The 14876-nt window shown below is 51.1% G+C and overlaps 1 protein-coding gene across 1 annotated transcript in view; it reads right to left on the bottom strand.

Annotated features, from left to right (window-relative positions):
- Window positions 1–1290: 1290 nt before the first annotated feature.
- The window catches only part of CABLES1 (Cdk5 and Abl enzyme substrate 1), a 107839-nt gene continuing 94253 nt past the window's right edge, over window positions 1291–14876 (bottom strand). The window contains exons 8-10 of the mRNA XM_007127221.3: window positions 6247–6353; window positions 4751–4958; window positions 1291–2698 (exon numbers count right to left, since the gene is read on the bottom strand). Of these exons, the coding sequence (XP_007127283.2) occupies window positions 2558–2698; window positions 4751–4958; window positions 6247–6353 (456 nt within the window). The 3' untranslated portion in view covers window positions 1291–2557. The remainder of the gene's footprint in view (window positions 2699–4750; window positions 4959–6246; window positions 6354–14876) is intronic.

Raw genomic sequence — 14876 nt, 5'->3', positions numbered from 1 at the left:
CTCCTGGAAGACGCTTTCAAGTTGGTGCTGACAATATGTGACTCCAAATTTATAGCCTTGATGTTTCGTCCCTTGTCTGGTCCTCTACACTCTACCTGGCCCCGCTGGGACCTGGCCAGCAATGTCCTCAACCAAACGGTCCCGACAGCTCCTGGGAGATGAACTCAGGCTGTCCCTGGGGCAGGGGAGCCCTGGGATGCTCCGCCCCACACAGAGAAAACAATTAACAGGTAACAACACTACCTGGCTCACATTTGCTTTGTTCCAGCCCACCCCTCCTCTGCACAGGCAGATTGCAACGGAGGCAAGGCCGGCCGTTCCGCACTGAACCGGAAACGTCTGAGAAAGAGTTCAGCGGTAGGGCACAAGGAATAGGAGAGCTCTGGACAAAATCTTTCATTCTCAGCCTCCTTCCCAAATGAATTAAAACCATTAAACTCCCCACTTAACAAACCCACAGGTCAAAATAGATGTTTAAATTGTCTTAAAAAAAATGGACCCACAACTTCGGACCCACAACTTCTTAAGTCCACCTCATAAATGCCCCAAACCAAACTGCCCCAAACCCAAGAACGTGAGCCTGGTTTTAAGACACAGGCAGGACGCACGGTGTTGCCCTCCGCACATCTGGGCTGGTGGCCCGGGTCACCCATTGGACATCCCCTGAGCTTGGCGGGAGACTCAAGGCAGATGGGTGGCGGGGAGCTACAATTTCTAGATGCCAGTGGCGTCGCATCTCTGAGAGGCTTTCCACCCACCAGGCCCTCACCGGGGAGCTGAGTGGGCTGGGAACCAGGGGTCTCATCAGGGAGAAGCAGGTGACAGACACCAGCAGAGGAAGGTCAAGGGCTGGTTATATTCAGGTGATGGAGACATTCTGAACACTTCCTATTTCTTTCCCAATTGGCCTCACAAACAGTAGGTGCCCCAGAAATAGTAATTAATCTATCAAGCCCAAGAGATCACGTTTATCATAGCCCTCAACAAAATCATCTCACAACTGAATCCAGCTAAGGAAATTTGTTAGCAAAATGTTTATGACTAAACTCTGTTACTCTGGGTCCTGTTTGCTCTGCCCCTGGCCACTCCTCGAATTCCTCCAACCTGTGACTGTCAGATTCTTTCAAGCTCTGCTGACTAAAGCTGGGTACCCCGTCGCCCCTTCTCTGGGGTGATTGCAAAGCTCCGAATCTGTGTGTGAAATCGAGGCAGGGATGGTGGCAGATGAACTGTAATGCAGGGCGAGGGTGACTGGTGAGACTTACGCGCCTACACATACACATACATGGATATAGAAACAATAAAATATTTTAATTCTCTTTTTACAGGGCCACGGGCTTCCTTCCGTCCGGTGAACCACAACGGCACCTCTCTCCTGCAGCTACGAGGTGACAGAGTGATGAGGTGCCTCCATACAGGTTGTCCCAGTGAATTGGTACAAGTAGCAATGAAAACTCTGCACTAACAGCCCTGGAGACATGGTGATGCTAAGAGCTGTTGCCTCTTCGATGGACTCAGCCTCAGCTCAAGATGCAATTTGTCCCAGCTGTCAAAAGCCTCAAAACACCAATCATGCGTCTTACCCCTATTTTGGATTTTATAAAACACTTTATATAGATAGGTAGATAGATAGACAGCACAATAAATGTGCCTGTGATGCACTCTAACATAGAGCACAGGAATACACACCACGGATCCCAACCCCACGAACTCCACGGTGGGGAAAGTGCGAAGGTTCGTGTACACGCAGGACGTGATGGCGGAAAGGTACAGAACATCACGTGCCACACCTTTCCACGCAGCCCATCCGAGTGAGAGCTTGTCTTCTTTGTCCCCTTGGTGGTAGGAGCAGTAACAGAAACAATGTCATTTTCGAAGGGCAGACGATGGCCACCTGGTACGGAGAGAGTGACTGTTATCCAGAGATTATCTAGAAATAATTGCCGAGGGTCAGCCTGGCTCCTGACCCCAGGCTGAGGTCTGCTCTGCAGAGGGTGGGGCTGGCTTTGCGGGTGGAGGGCTGACGTGGCCTCTCTCAAACACACATACTCTCACACTCAGCCACGCGCTCCAGAGGAAAGTGCACTTCCAACAGCGGATACAAAAATAGATTGGCACGCTCTTTTGACACACTGAGGGCATCTTTTGGAAGCTTTCTCCCAACTTCTGCAAATTCTCTTCCCCAATCTGCTCTAGAACTTTGCACTCCGAGTTGGAACAGGGCTGGAGAGAAGGCCCTGGACCACGCCTGCCAGGCCTGCGTGTGGTTGCGAGGAAGTCTGGGGGAGGCCAGCTAGGAAATCTGTTGAGTGGAGAGCTGGGGGAGCCATCTTCTGCTTGGGTCTCCCCTTCCTGGCTGAGCAGGAAATGGTTCACAGCCCATCTTGGCTGGCCAGATGGAAGACTCCCTGAAACGTTTCTGGTACTGCTTCTACACAAAAACATGTCGAGAGGAGAAAAGTTTGCTGTGTTGAGTTCTATTTTTGCATTTCCAGTAGTACGCGCTGCCCCAGCGAGCTCAGGGGAAGTGGTCCCCGGCCCTCCTAGGAGGCCTGTGCTAGGAGCTCTGGACCAGGCGTCTGTAGTGGGGCATGACTTCGTGCTCCGGCAGATGAAGGGCAAATTCCAAGGCCACCAACACCGGGAACTCAAAGGCAATCAGTTCTCGTCTATTCAGCCGGAACTTCTCTTCCAGTTTCTGCAACAGAAATAAAGGAAACCAAAAGCCTTTTAGCTTTGAAATAAAAATCCTAGGTTTTCTCCACGTGTAACCTCTGTATCCATCAGCCAGAGAGTGTTTACAGAGAAACCCGTTATGGGCAAGACTCTGGAGGAAGAAACGGAGGCATCAGCTGTGTTTCCTGCTCTCAGTCCTGATGGAAAAGGTCTCATACCTCCCTGAGGACCCACAGTCTGCTGGGAGCCTGAGATACATCCCGTGACTTCATTACATCTCTTGATAATCTTACACGGTCAGTGTTACATTTATCTCTATTTTACAGATGGGTAAACAGGGTCAAGAGGTTAAGAATTTGTCTAAGGTGACATGGGCAGCAAATTGAAATGCTGAGATTCAGACTCAGCTGAGACTCAAACTGTACCTGTTACAACTAGGTTATTCAAGCTTAGAGGTAAGACTAAAACCATAGCAAATCATCTGTAACAACAATATCCACGTGGGAGGTTTAGGATTGGGGGAGCTGGTTATGTGTAGTTTGGTCCTTGCATTTTACGCTCGAGGACCAAGTCCTGGCGAGGCTGCCTCACTTTCAGAGCATTACATGGCTTGTGTGTATCTGACTGGGCTGAGCCCACGCCCAGGGGGCTCCCCTCCTGCACTGCCTCTCGGTCCAGCTGCTGCCAGAGTAGGAATGGAGAACAATCAGGGTGAGGGTGGATAGGGAAGGCCTCATTTTTGCTAGAGTACATTCTGCTTTGGCTTAAACTTAGATTTTGGCTTAATTAAAAAAAAAAATCTCAGCACCAGAGTAGTCGGCGACTACTTTCAGATTTTAACTGGGTCAGGATCTTGCGTTCAGTTAATTGCTACTGCAAACGGCCTGTCAGATCGTTACCCTTATATTCTGCATTGGTACTATCAGCATTGCTGGATGATATATTTCTCAACTATGAAATGTAACAGCACACTTGTAAAGATTCATTAGTTCAGCTATCATCTATGTGAACCTATTGATTCTCAGCTCAGATTTGGTATCCAAACATCACCTCCATGGTCCTAAAAGTGTTTACTACACAAATTAGATGATTCTGTACCATTTCTTCCATGGATGGATGAATGGATAAACAAAATGTGGTGTATACATGCAGTGGAACATTATTCAGCCTTAAAAAGTTAGGAAATTCTGATGAATCTCCTGAATCTGTTGGCTTTATTGTATCTCAAATTTTCTATGAATACACTGATTTTATTATTTTTTTTTTTTTTGGCTGGGCCGCGCAGCTTGTGGGATCTTAGTTCCCCGACCAGGGATTGAGCCCAGGCCCTTGGCAGTGAAAGTGCAGAGTCCTAACCACTGGACTGCCAGGGAATTCCCAGAATACACTGAATTTTAAAAACAGGCATTCTTGTATCTGTCCAAGAAGATCAGTGTTTCCTTGCTTTAAAGGGGCTCTACTTTAATTTTTATTTTAAAAAATTATTTATTTATTTATTCGGCTACACTGGGCCTTTAGTTGTGGCATGTGTGATCTGGTTCCCTGACCAGGGATTGAACTTGGGCCCCCTGCATTGGGATCAGAGTCTTAACCACTGGACAACCAGGAAACCCCAAGGGGCTCTATTTTAAAAGGAAGGAGATACCACTCAGTCAAGCCCACGCCCTTCCCCAAAAAAGTAAGCAGCCGAGGCCACAGGAAGCCAAGGTGTGTCTGATGGATGTTCTGCAGGTCACACCACCCGCAAGACCCCTGGCTATTACAGTGGCTTCTGTGGCTTGGAGAATAAGCTCACCCTCATGGTGCCTAAAAGTGTATTTTATGGCCAGACCCAATACTGGGGATCTTCAGTCTCATCAAAGTGGCCTATCCCTCTGTTCTAAGACAGCCTGAGATGTGGGGTCTGACATCTGCTGTAGAAGGGCCAACCTCACAGCCCTGGTCCCTTAGCTGGTACTAAGGCTCAGAAGTCTCCCGGGCTGGGTCACCAACCAGGCTCTTCTGAGAGACCAACGCTGGCCTGGAGTGCATGCCTCGCCCCCCCAACCAGCCAATCAGAATTCAGCCCACTTACGTCAATTAAATGCTTGACTTCATGTTTTTTGAGGTCGCTTCCAATTTTGGCTGCTAAGAGCACGCACGCCCCGGCACAAAGCTTCCGGTTGTGTTTGTTTAGCTTTCCCTTGAGGGCGAGCTTCTCAAAGTAGACAAATGCCATGGCCACCGTGGGCTCCTCGAGGCCACAGTCCTCCTGGGCAAGCTTCCGCATCTCTCGCTTCAGGCTAGAAAAAGACGCGAGGGAGGGAAGAGTCTTATCAGAACTTGGAGTTTGGGCTGACCCCAAAGAAAAAGACTACCCTGTCTTGAAAGCATTTTCTCTTTCATTTCCATAAGGGCGACGTGGAATGGGATTAAATTCCTATGAGTGAGAAAGTTGTTATATATGGCCAACAGACTTAAGTCGCTGGGACTTCAAACCCTTCTCTGTTGGTCAAGCTGTACAGACCACGTCTAGAAGGGACCATGTTGAGCCCAAGTGGATAGCTGAGGGTCCGGAAACTAGGAGTAGAGCCGCCCACAGTGACAGAGGGAAACTAAGGTCATTCCAGAGAGACAGTTACTCGGATAAATTAGGTACTTGGTATCAGCTCTGCCGAAGATCGCTTATGGCCACTAACTATGGCCGAAGAGGGGTTAGACTAAGAGTGCAGCAACCAGCCTACTTAGGAAAGCTGCCCAACCAACAGACAAAATATGAATACTTAATTTTTCTCACCTCTTTGGCTAGGAACGTTCCAGAATCAAATCAGGATTGGGATACATAAATGTATGAATGCTGGCACATGTTCCAACACTATGTTTGTGTATAGCCTAGCCTCCATTACTACACACACACACACACACACACACACACACACACACACACACACACACACATACACACACACACACACACGCCCTGAAATCTTGCTGTCCTGGCACACAGACACAACACAAGTCAGCTTCTCTCCAGCCCAGCAGGGCCAGTCCTTTCGATTACTGGGCCGGAAGATGTGGGTCACCACAAGGTCGATCCAATCAGCTGCAGGGGAAATTTGGGCCTGATTTTGCTTTGGCCATTTTGCTGACTGCTTACATATAGGGCTTGGCTGTCACCTCTGGGCAGACGGTTGTGGGTAAAGAGTTATCTCAAACCCTCTGATACTAACTCTGTTCTGTTTTGCCTGCATTTGAGAACGCAGGGAACCGAATGTTTCCTATTTTCAGTTTGCCATAACATAAATCTCACTGAACTGTAAGCCACAGATAGTATGAAATGATTCTTTCATAAGGAACCTCACTCCAGATCCTTGTCAGCTTGTGTCAAGGGCTCCGCCTCTGTCCTGCCTGCCTTGGCTCGCTCACATCTGGGCACTGGTCAGCCAGCACCGGACGAGCCTCTTTTAGCTGAACGTGACCGTGTTTCACTTCCCCAGAACAACAGAAGACCCACCGTACAAAGCACGAGCTCAGTGCGTGCTGGGAGAGGGGCCTGAGGGAAAGTTCAGGTGAGTGTTCATCCCCACGTACCTCCTTATTTTGCTGAGTGTTAACTTAATGTGAGGAAACTTCTCCTTGAAGGTCTCATTCATGTCCTTCTTGAGATCCGAGGGCTTCACGTAGTCGATCACTGTGGTCTGAAACAGATGGGGCGACACGGGTCACTCCTTAAAATACTGGTCATGGGTATAATGTGCAAGTTAGAGCCAACTTCTAACACCCTGCACCACCAGCAACAGGGAATTCAGATGAGGGCCACCTCAAGGGCTCTGCTGGAGGCAGGAGCCTGACGGGCAGGGCCTCTGCTGGTGGATGGAAGCCAAACCCCGTCCATCAGCAGGACAACACTTAGAAATCGTCAGGAGTCTGTGCCTGGCAGAAAAGGGAGACCCTCTTAGTGCCCATGTTTCAGCCTGTTGTTCACAGAGTGTGATATCTGGACCCTCGCAGATCTGGGTACAATCCTCACGACCACCATAAGTCATCTGGCTGTGAGAGGTGTATTTATTTAATGACCCCAAACTTCAGATTCCACATCTGTAAAATGCAAACAGCAACGGCGCCTACCTCATATGGCTATTTGGAGAACTATGTCAGAAGTGCTCTGTGCGGTGCTTGGTATACAGCAAGTGCTCAATAAATGTTAGCTACTGGTTTTTAATTTTTTTAATTGTGGGAAAATACCCATGACATAAAATTGACCATTTTTACCTTTTTTTAAAAAAATTAATTTATTTATTTTTGGCTGTGTTGGGTCTTTGTTGGTGCGCGCAGGCTTTCTCTAGTTGTGGCGAACGGGGACTACTCTTCGTTGCGTTGCATGGGCTTCTCATTGAGGTGGCTTCTCTTGTTGCAGAGCACAGGCTGCAGGCGTGTGGGCTTCAGTAGTCATGGCTCGCGGGCTCTAGAACACAGGCTCAGGAGTTGTGGCGCACGGGCTTAGTTGCTCCGCGGTATGTGGGATCTTCCTGGACCAGGGCTCGAACCCGTGTCCCCTGCATTGGCAGGCAGATTCTTAACCCCTGCACCACCAGGGAAGTCCATTTTTACCGTTTTTAAGTGTGCGGTTCAGTGGCATTAAGTACATTCACCATATTGTACAACCATTACCACCATCCACCTCTAGAACTCTTGTCATCTTGCAAATCTGAAACTCTGTCCCAATTAAACGCTAACTCCCCATTCTCTCCCCCCAGCTCCTCCTGGAAACCACCATTCTACTTTCTGTCTCTCTGAATTTGACTACTCCTCATAGAAATGGAATCACACAGTATTTGTCCTTCTGTGTCTGGCTTATTTCACCGCACATAATGTCCTCAAGGTTTCTCCATGCTGTAGCACGTTTTAGAATTCCCTCCCTTTCTAAGGCTGGATAATATTCCATTGTAGGTATATAATGTTAGCTATTATTAACAATCCCATGAACCCTGAGTTCCTCCTCCTCCCCTTCCCCTTCCCAATTCCATCCATCCTGAAAGACCAGCTCCTTTGAGCTCTCTCTGCGTACCCTGATCTCCCTTGCTTCTCTGTGCCTAACACTATTAACTCTGAATTAAACTCAGTCTGGTGGGGAGGGAGAAATTGGGAGATTGGGATTGACATATACACACTACTATATATATAAAATAGATAACTAATAAGGACCTGCTGTATAGCACAGGGAACTCTACTCAATACTCTGTAATGGCCTATACGGGAAAATAAAGAGTGGATATATGTACATACATAACTGATTCACTTTGCTGTACACCTGACACTAATACAACGTTGTAAATCAACTATACTCCAATTAAAAAAAAAAAACAACTCAGTCTGGCTGGATCTCACCAGAGTAATCTTACCCCACCTCCTCAGGTACATACTTTCCAAGGGCTGCAACAACGTGTGATGCCTCTCCTGGCTGGTTACGGGCGGTAACCTTAGGCAAAGCCAGAGAAAGAAGAAACCACACACTGTGATGAGAAGGCTGGTTCCCGTGGACAGCTACTGCCAGCCTCTTCCCAGGCGAGTGCCTGGCCTTTTCCAGAAGACACGTCCAAGGTCTCCTCAGCAGCTCTAACAAAAGTTGGGGACTTTCTGTGAACACCCCCATTCAGAAGACGTTTGGCTGGACACGGTTTCAGGACAGGCACATGGAATGTCTCTGGTGTCACTTTTATAACCAAGAGCAGGCAAACAGTCTGCACGTCCAAATTCACACCGATCTCGGTGGCACCTTCTTTGCTTCTCTGGCCAAGAAAGGCAAACCAGAGTCCTATTAACGCACACAATTTCCACCAAGCTTGTTCAGAGCTTTTCCACTTCTGGGTGGAAGTGGACTCGGTGGGTGCAACGCCATGACTTCCGCCTCGGAGCTGTGGTCTTTCCAGCCCAGTCAGGAAGGCTGTCCCTCAGATGACCCAGGACACACCCATCTGGCAGCTGCCATGTGTCCCGGCGACGTGCCAGTGAGGAGCTGGGAAGTAGCAACCAGCCGTGGAGCACGTGTGGACACGTGCACGCACACACACATGGGCAGGGCTGCTCTGCTGGACAACGGGAGCGGGGTGCACACATTTTATGGAAGCCACTTACTACCAAGGTCCAGGAGAGTGGACGCGTTCCCTGTGGCAGCCCTCCAAGACGTGCCTGTCATCTCAAACAAACGTCTCCTCTGGGCTGAACAGGATGTAAGATTTTTCATTTAGGAAACAGGCAGCAGAACGGGGTACCCCATCTAACACACTTACCTCAAGCTGGGCCCATCAGCCAATCAGCTGAGTTTTCTGTTTCCTAAATACCCAATACCCGCTTCCCCTTTCTCCCACCCCTCCCCACATCCTGACCTCCCAGAGACAGCCCCTCCTGCTCTTCCTCTGCAGACGACCGTTGCGAGGTTGGCAATGATGTGAGCAGGTTCAAGCAAAGAGTTGCCAGCTTTTGCTGGGGGCCAAAGCTGGGTGAGCCCCCAGCAAGGATATTCCAGGGGCTGGAGGAGGTGGGGTTGTGTGGGAGGTGTCTGGATCCCTCCCTGTCGGCCCTGCTGTTTTCTGTCTTAAATGTAGATACACGCAATGCTTCTCTTGAAAGAAGACTCCCACTGTCAGAAGAGTGCCTTCCAGCCACCTCACCTTACAGAGGAGGAAACAGAGGGTCAGAGAGGTGATGGGGCTTGCCCCCACTGAGGTAGGGCACACTGCTTTCCTGCTCTTAATCAGACTGAAAGAGCACGGGTCAGTAGCAGCAGGGAGTAGCTCCAAAAGGCTGGCAGGTGGAAAGGGTTGGGGACGGTGGTTGGTGGTTCCATCTCCAGAGAGTCAGGCCTAACTTGCAAAAAGTGGCTTAACCTCCCTGAGCTGAGCCTCACCTTCCTCTTCTCTGCACAAGGTAAGAATACCTGACAGGCTGCTTCAGAGGCTTATCTCAAAGATCAAACAGAGAACACCTAAAGAGATGTACCTAAAGGACACTGAAGAATTTTATCAAGAGGACAACAGGGAGACGGCAGCAAACAAGTTCCACTTCAGTCCCACTGAGTCAGTGTCTGAGGGTGGCGCCCTGCTCTCTGCACCATAATCTTGCCCAGGTGATTTTTATGCGAATCAGATCCTCCTCGCCCAGGCTGCAATGCCACTTCTGCAGGATCATCTTCCCTAAACCCCAGTGATTCACCTTCACTATACACTATGGCTTGGATATCCAACCCCCTTCTGGGATGCCTTGCTGTACTCCCTGACTCCTTTGCAGCTAGGATTCCAAATACAATTCCAGTTCTTCCTATGCCATGCGCTGGTGTCAGAAAGCAGAGCTGAAGCAGAGGCTGGGCTTCTGTTGTTTCTGCTACCAAGAAGAGTTGCCACAGGAGCCCTAGAGTCCCAGTTTCCATTTTGCGGGTGTAGACCACAGCAGGGCAGCATGGGTCTGGATCCAGCAGCAGTGGCAGCTTCCTGACCATGGAGGTGGCAGTACGGTCACATCCAGAGCTGACAGCCAGTGCAGATTCCCCTAGTGACCTGGTTCTGCAGTATGGTTTTGGGATCATTCCTGAAACCCCAACTTAGGCTGTTTCGTCAGCCTCCCCAGTGACTCTATAAGCTGTTTGGTACCCTGGAAGAAAATGCCTTTCTTCTTAAACTAGCTCGAGTGGATGCTGTGCTTCATAACTGAACCATAACTGATGCATACACTGTTTTCACTGATGGCATTTACTGCTACTGTAACAGGACCTTACTGGGGGGATGTGGGATAGGGCAGAGCTCTGCTTCCCCTAAAGGCACCGATGTCATCAGTTCACTGCAGCACTGGGGTCCTCCCACGCCACTTCCTGACCAGTCCTAGCTTTAGAAGGGCCCCGTGAGCACCAACAACCCAGCTCAGCTTGCAGCCCTGGAGGTGGGGCAAGGAGGGCTCTGGCCACCCCCGAGCCCAGACCTTGCAGGAGAGACTCTTATTTTTACAAGTAGCCTCATCCTAGCTCTTGGGATACGGAGCTGGGACCTACTTTTCCTGGCAGCAGGATGAGTGGATAGCTATATTTGTTTCCATGCTGGGCCCTGGAGAGGGGTGTAGAAGGAGGGCCACTGAGCTGATGCTATGAGACCCTTGGCTCAGCACCCGGCCCCCAGCGAGGGCTGCACGTGGCCAAGCCCTCAAGTTCATGTTCTAAGTGGCAGAATTCCTCTGAACCCCAGCTCTGCCACCTGGAGGTACAGAGGTGGCCCTCTGTGATGCCTTCTGTGCGGGGTTTCCAGCCACAGGGCCATGTCCTGGTGACTGCTCCCCGCACCAGGCAGAAGGCTGGCTGGCAGCCTGATCCTCCATTTACTGATCTATTTGGCCATCACCTGGCTACTCTTTTTCCTCAACTAGATATAGTACATTTTGGGGGTGAGAGGGTCTCTGCAAACTTCCATCTTTCTGTCAAGGCCCCCCATTTCCTGACCTCCAAGTGGCCAGCAGCCCTGTCCTCCAGGGCGGTGTGGCAGAGGGAAGGTGGCTCCACTGGGGAAGGTACAGGACGGACACAAGCCAGCTGGGCCCGCATTCCTAGGGGTTGGCAGCGCCAGGAAATCCAAGGGCATCTGGGGAAAGAGGCTGTGCATGCTGACTGCTGAAGGCTTGCTATGCCTGGACCTGAGGCAGGTGCCCAATAATAGTCATTCTAGTTCACTTGCTTACATATACTTTGGGGGCTGAGGTAGGTTGGCTTCTGGGGCAACGAAATGCTGCAAGATTCAAGATGGCAGGAGGATGGCGGTAAATCTCGGATGTCAGTCTGAGTGCCTTAGAACACAAAAGTGGTTGTATCAGTGTCCAGTGGCTGCTGCAACAAAGTACCATAGACTTCATGTCTTAAACAACAGAAATTTATTGTCTCACAGTTCTGTATGCCGGAAATCCAAGATCAAGGTATCAGCAGGGCCGTGGTCTCTCTGAAACTCTCCCTTGCTTCTTCCCGGCTTCTGGTAGTCCCAGGTGGTCCTTGGCTTGTATGTTTATGCATCATTCCAATCCCTGCCTCCACATGGTGTTCTCTCTGTGTCTGTGTTCACATGGCCATCTTCTCTCTGTGTCTCTGTCTTCTTAGAAGGACACCAGTCCTATTGGGCTAGGGCCCACCTTGCTCCAGTATGACCTCATCTTAACTAATTTACATCTGCAAACACCCCATTGCCAAATAAGGTCCCATCCTCAGATACTGGGGTTAGGACTTGAGCCAATCTTCTTGGGGGACACAACTCCACCCATAGCAGTGGTGTCGCTTGTGATGGAGCTGCTGTGCAGCCTTGCTGTACTCCGGTCTCAGCCCTCCATCCCAGGCCGGATGCAGCGTCGCCCCTGCCTGTGAGGCCCCGCTCTGCCCCAGGCAGCAGGTTCTGGCCTTGACCTTGGTCTGAGAGAGCATGTCTCTTCTGCCCCCACCTCCTCCACCTCCAGATGGCTCTGGCTCACTCTTGCTCTCATCTCTGCTTCTCTGAGCTGCATGCAGCTCAGTGGGGAGGATCCAGACTCTGGAGCCAGATGCCTGGGTTTAAACCCCAGCTCGGCCACTCGGCATCTGGGCGCTAGTGCAGGCGGCCTAAACTCTCTGTGCCTCCATTTCTTCATCTGGCTTCTCCGTCGCGTGCTTTATGGTGATGGCTGCAGGGCACCATATGTACGGGCTGCTTGTGTTCAGCGGCTCGGGGCACGCGATCAGGGTGGCTGAAGGGGTGGCCCCCAAAGCGACAGTCTGCTCCCAGGCCCTTGCTCAGACAGGGCCTTGCACGCACCCTGCACCTGGAGCCTGCTGTTTCAGATCGGCCTGCTCCGGCCGGGAGCCAAGTATGGGAAGAACAGCCCTGAGCCCAGGACGACCCCTTCAGGTAGATTCCAGAGGGATGTCCTCAGCTCTGGTTCCCTCTAGGAAACACTTTCTAGAACATAGCAGCCACGACTCCTCTGCATGGTCCTATCTGTCTTGAGGGAGCCTTACGACATCCTTTAGAGGTTGGACCTCCCTCCCTCCCCAACCCCGAGAGACAGTCGTCCTCTTTCCGGTGACGGGGGGTGAGCCGAGGCAGCAGTACTGGGAGGCTGAGCTGCAGGCGCGGGTTACAGGGGGCCCCCAGCCACCCATTCGTTCTGGCTCAAGAGAGAATGAATGAAACGGGAGGCCCATGCCTTTTTGTTCCAGGGCCCCTATCAATCGAACTGCATGGTTTACAAAGACTCACAACGCCTGGGTTTGGCCAGTGCGCGTGCGTTCCTATGAATCAAAGTGCTAATAAATGGGCTGTGGTCCCCTACTGGTCTGGTACAGACCGGGTGACCACTGTGCTCAGTGCCACTAAATTCCAGGCCACGGGATTTGCCAAGTGCAGGGGTCCTTGCGGCCCCAGCAGTGGCCAACAGCTGGGCCCGGCTGCTGTTGAGGGATGGGCAGCTCCATCCCTGGCGCCTGTGATTCACAGGGTGGGGTGGAGCGAGAGATCACTTAAATGCACTTTCTCGCAGCTGCCTGGCTGCGGGGAAGCTGTGTGTGCACAGCTGCAGAAAGAAGAAGGAAGGTCAGCTGGGAGAAGGAGACCATTCGAACGAAATACAGAAGGTCCAGGAGATGCAATTCAGAAAGGAGCCCTGCCCGGCCTACCCCGCCAGAGAGGCAGGCAGAGTTAGGAAAGGCCCAGCATGAGGGCTGATGCCACACATCCCTTCTGAGATGACAGGAAACGACGGTAAGACCACAACCTAGTTCTCCAGCTGGAAGAGTCTACTGCGCCACCGAGACACCCTTTACTTTTTACAAAAACAAATAAAGACTGGGACTCATCATGAGAGAAGGGAGGGAGCCTCCACAGAGCTGACCTTGGGCCCCATTCTGGCCCAGGGCACCACCAGGATGCCCTAAAGGGAAGGCCTCCCAGGGTGGGGTTGGGGTGCAACAGGAGAGGGTGGGAGGCAGCAGGTGTGCGCTGGGGTGCGTGCACCCTAGTCACAGTGCTGGAGGAGAACGAGGGGCTCAGAGCTGACAGGTTGCTGGTCTGATTCCCACAGAAACAACATAAAAGGTGCTTCCACTCGGGGCCTGGTAAGGCTCTCCTTCCTTTCATCCCCACCTCCAGGGCTCGCATCTCCCTAGGGACTCTTAGAGCAGCTCTGAACTGATGTGAGCTTGCTGTTGACTCTGCTGCCGCTCCCCTCTGCGTCAGAGGAGCCCCTGGGGGGCAGGAACATTCCAGAGGAGCCAGGTTCCAGCCACAGGGCTACCTGAAACCCACGAGGCAGCAGGGAGCTCGGGGCAGGTGTGCGGCTTCTCTGAGCCTCACTTTCCTGGCCTGTGAAACGGAGGATACAAGGCAGTGATGTCTGCAGCTCTTTCCGGTGCCAACAGCCAGCCTCCACTGCACTTGCCTGACATCCACGGGGCTCCGAGCCCAGCTGGGCACCGGAAAGCACACGTGACCTGCTCGCTAAGGAAAGCAGAGCCGCGGCCCTTGATGAAATCTATCTCACCACACACAGCTGGGCGTTTCGGCTGTTCTATGTTTATTCCTTTTCCCTGAGAGGACTGTAAATCACAAGGAAACTACGGGAATGAATGCACAGACCACTCGGCCTGGGGCTGCATTTGTTGCTATTTCTACACATCGGATTCCAAACACAGGATCCTGGGTCTAACCTCTGCCCCTTCCCTTAGGCGAGCAGCTCTTAAGGTTCTCTCACTGAAATGAGATGGCTTGCAAATCGAGGAGAAGCACACAGGGAAAGCTGCGATTGCGTCAGGATTACACCACCATGTGGACTGGCCAGGTGTGCAAAGCACGTTCACGGTTTCAGACATGTGTCGAGTGTTTACCTGGTACTACAGAAACTTCTGGAGTAGTGTTTCCACCCACCTGAGATAACAGTGGGTGGGCGTGGCCCTGAGGTCACATACACCCAGATAGTATTTGGATGCACTTTTAAATGCATGCTTCTTAAAGGGTGGTCTCAAAGCACGAGCTGATGAACTGTGTGTGCAGTGTCATGTTAAAAACCACAAAGTGATAATCAAAAATCTGAGACAAATACAGAGAAAGGGAGCAGATGCTACCTCTTGGTTGAAATGTAAAGCAAAGTTTTGTTTCATATATTTTTTTTTTTTTTTTTTTTTGTGGTACGCGGGCCTCTCACTGTTGTGGCCTCTCCCGTTGCGGAGC

Source organism: Physeter macrocephalus, chromosome 19 (genome assembly GCF_002837175.3).
Source record: "Physeter macrocephalus isolate SW-GA chromosome 19, ASM283717v5, whole genome shotgun sequence".
Classification (NCBI taxonomy): domain Eukaryota; kingdom Metazoa; phylum Chordata; class Mammalia; order Artiodactyla; family Physeteridae; genus Physeter; species Physeter macrocephalus.
The sequence above is the reverse complement of the archived record's forward strand: the minus strand, read 5'-3'. Positions and strand labels throughout refer to the sequence as shown.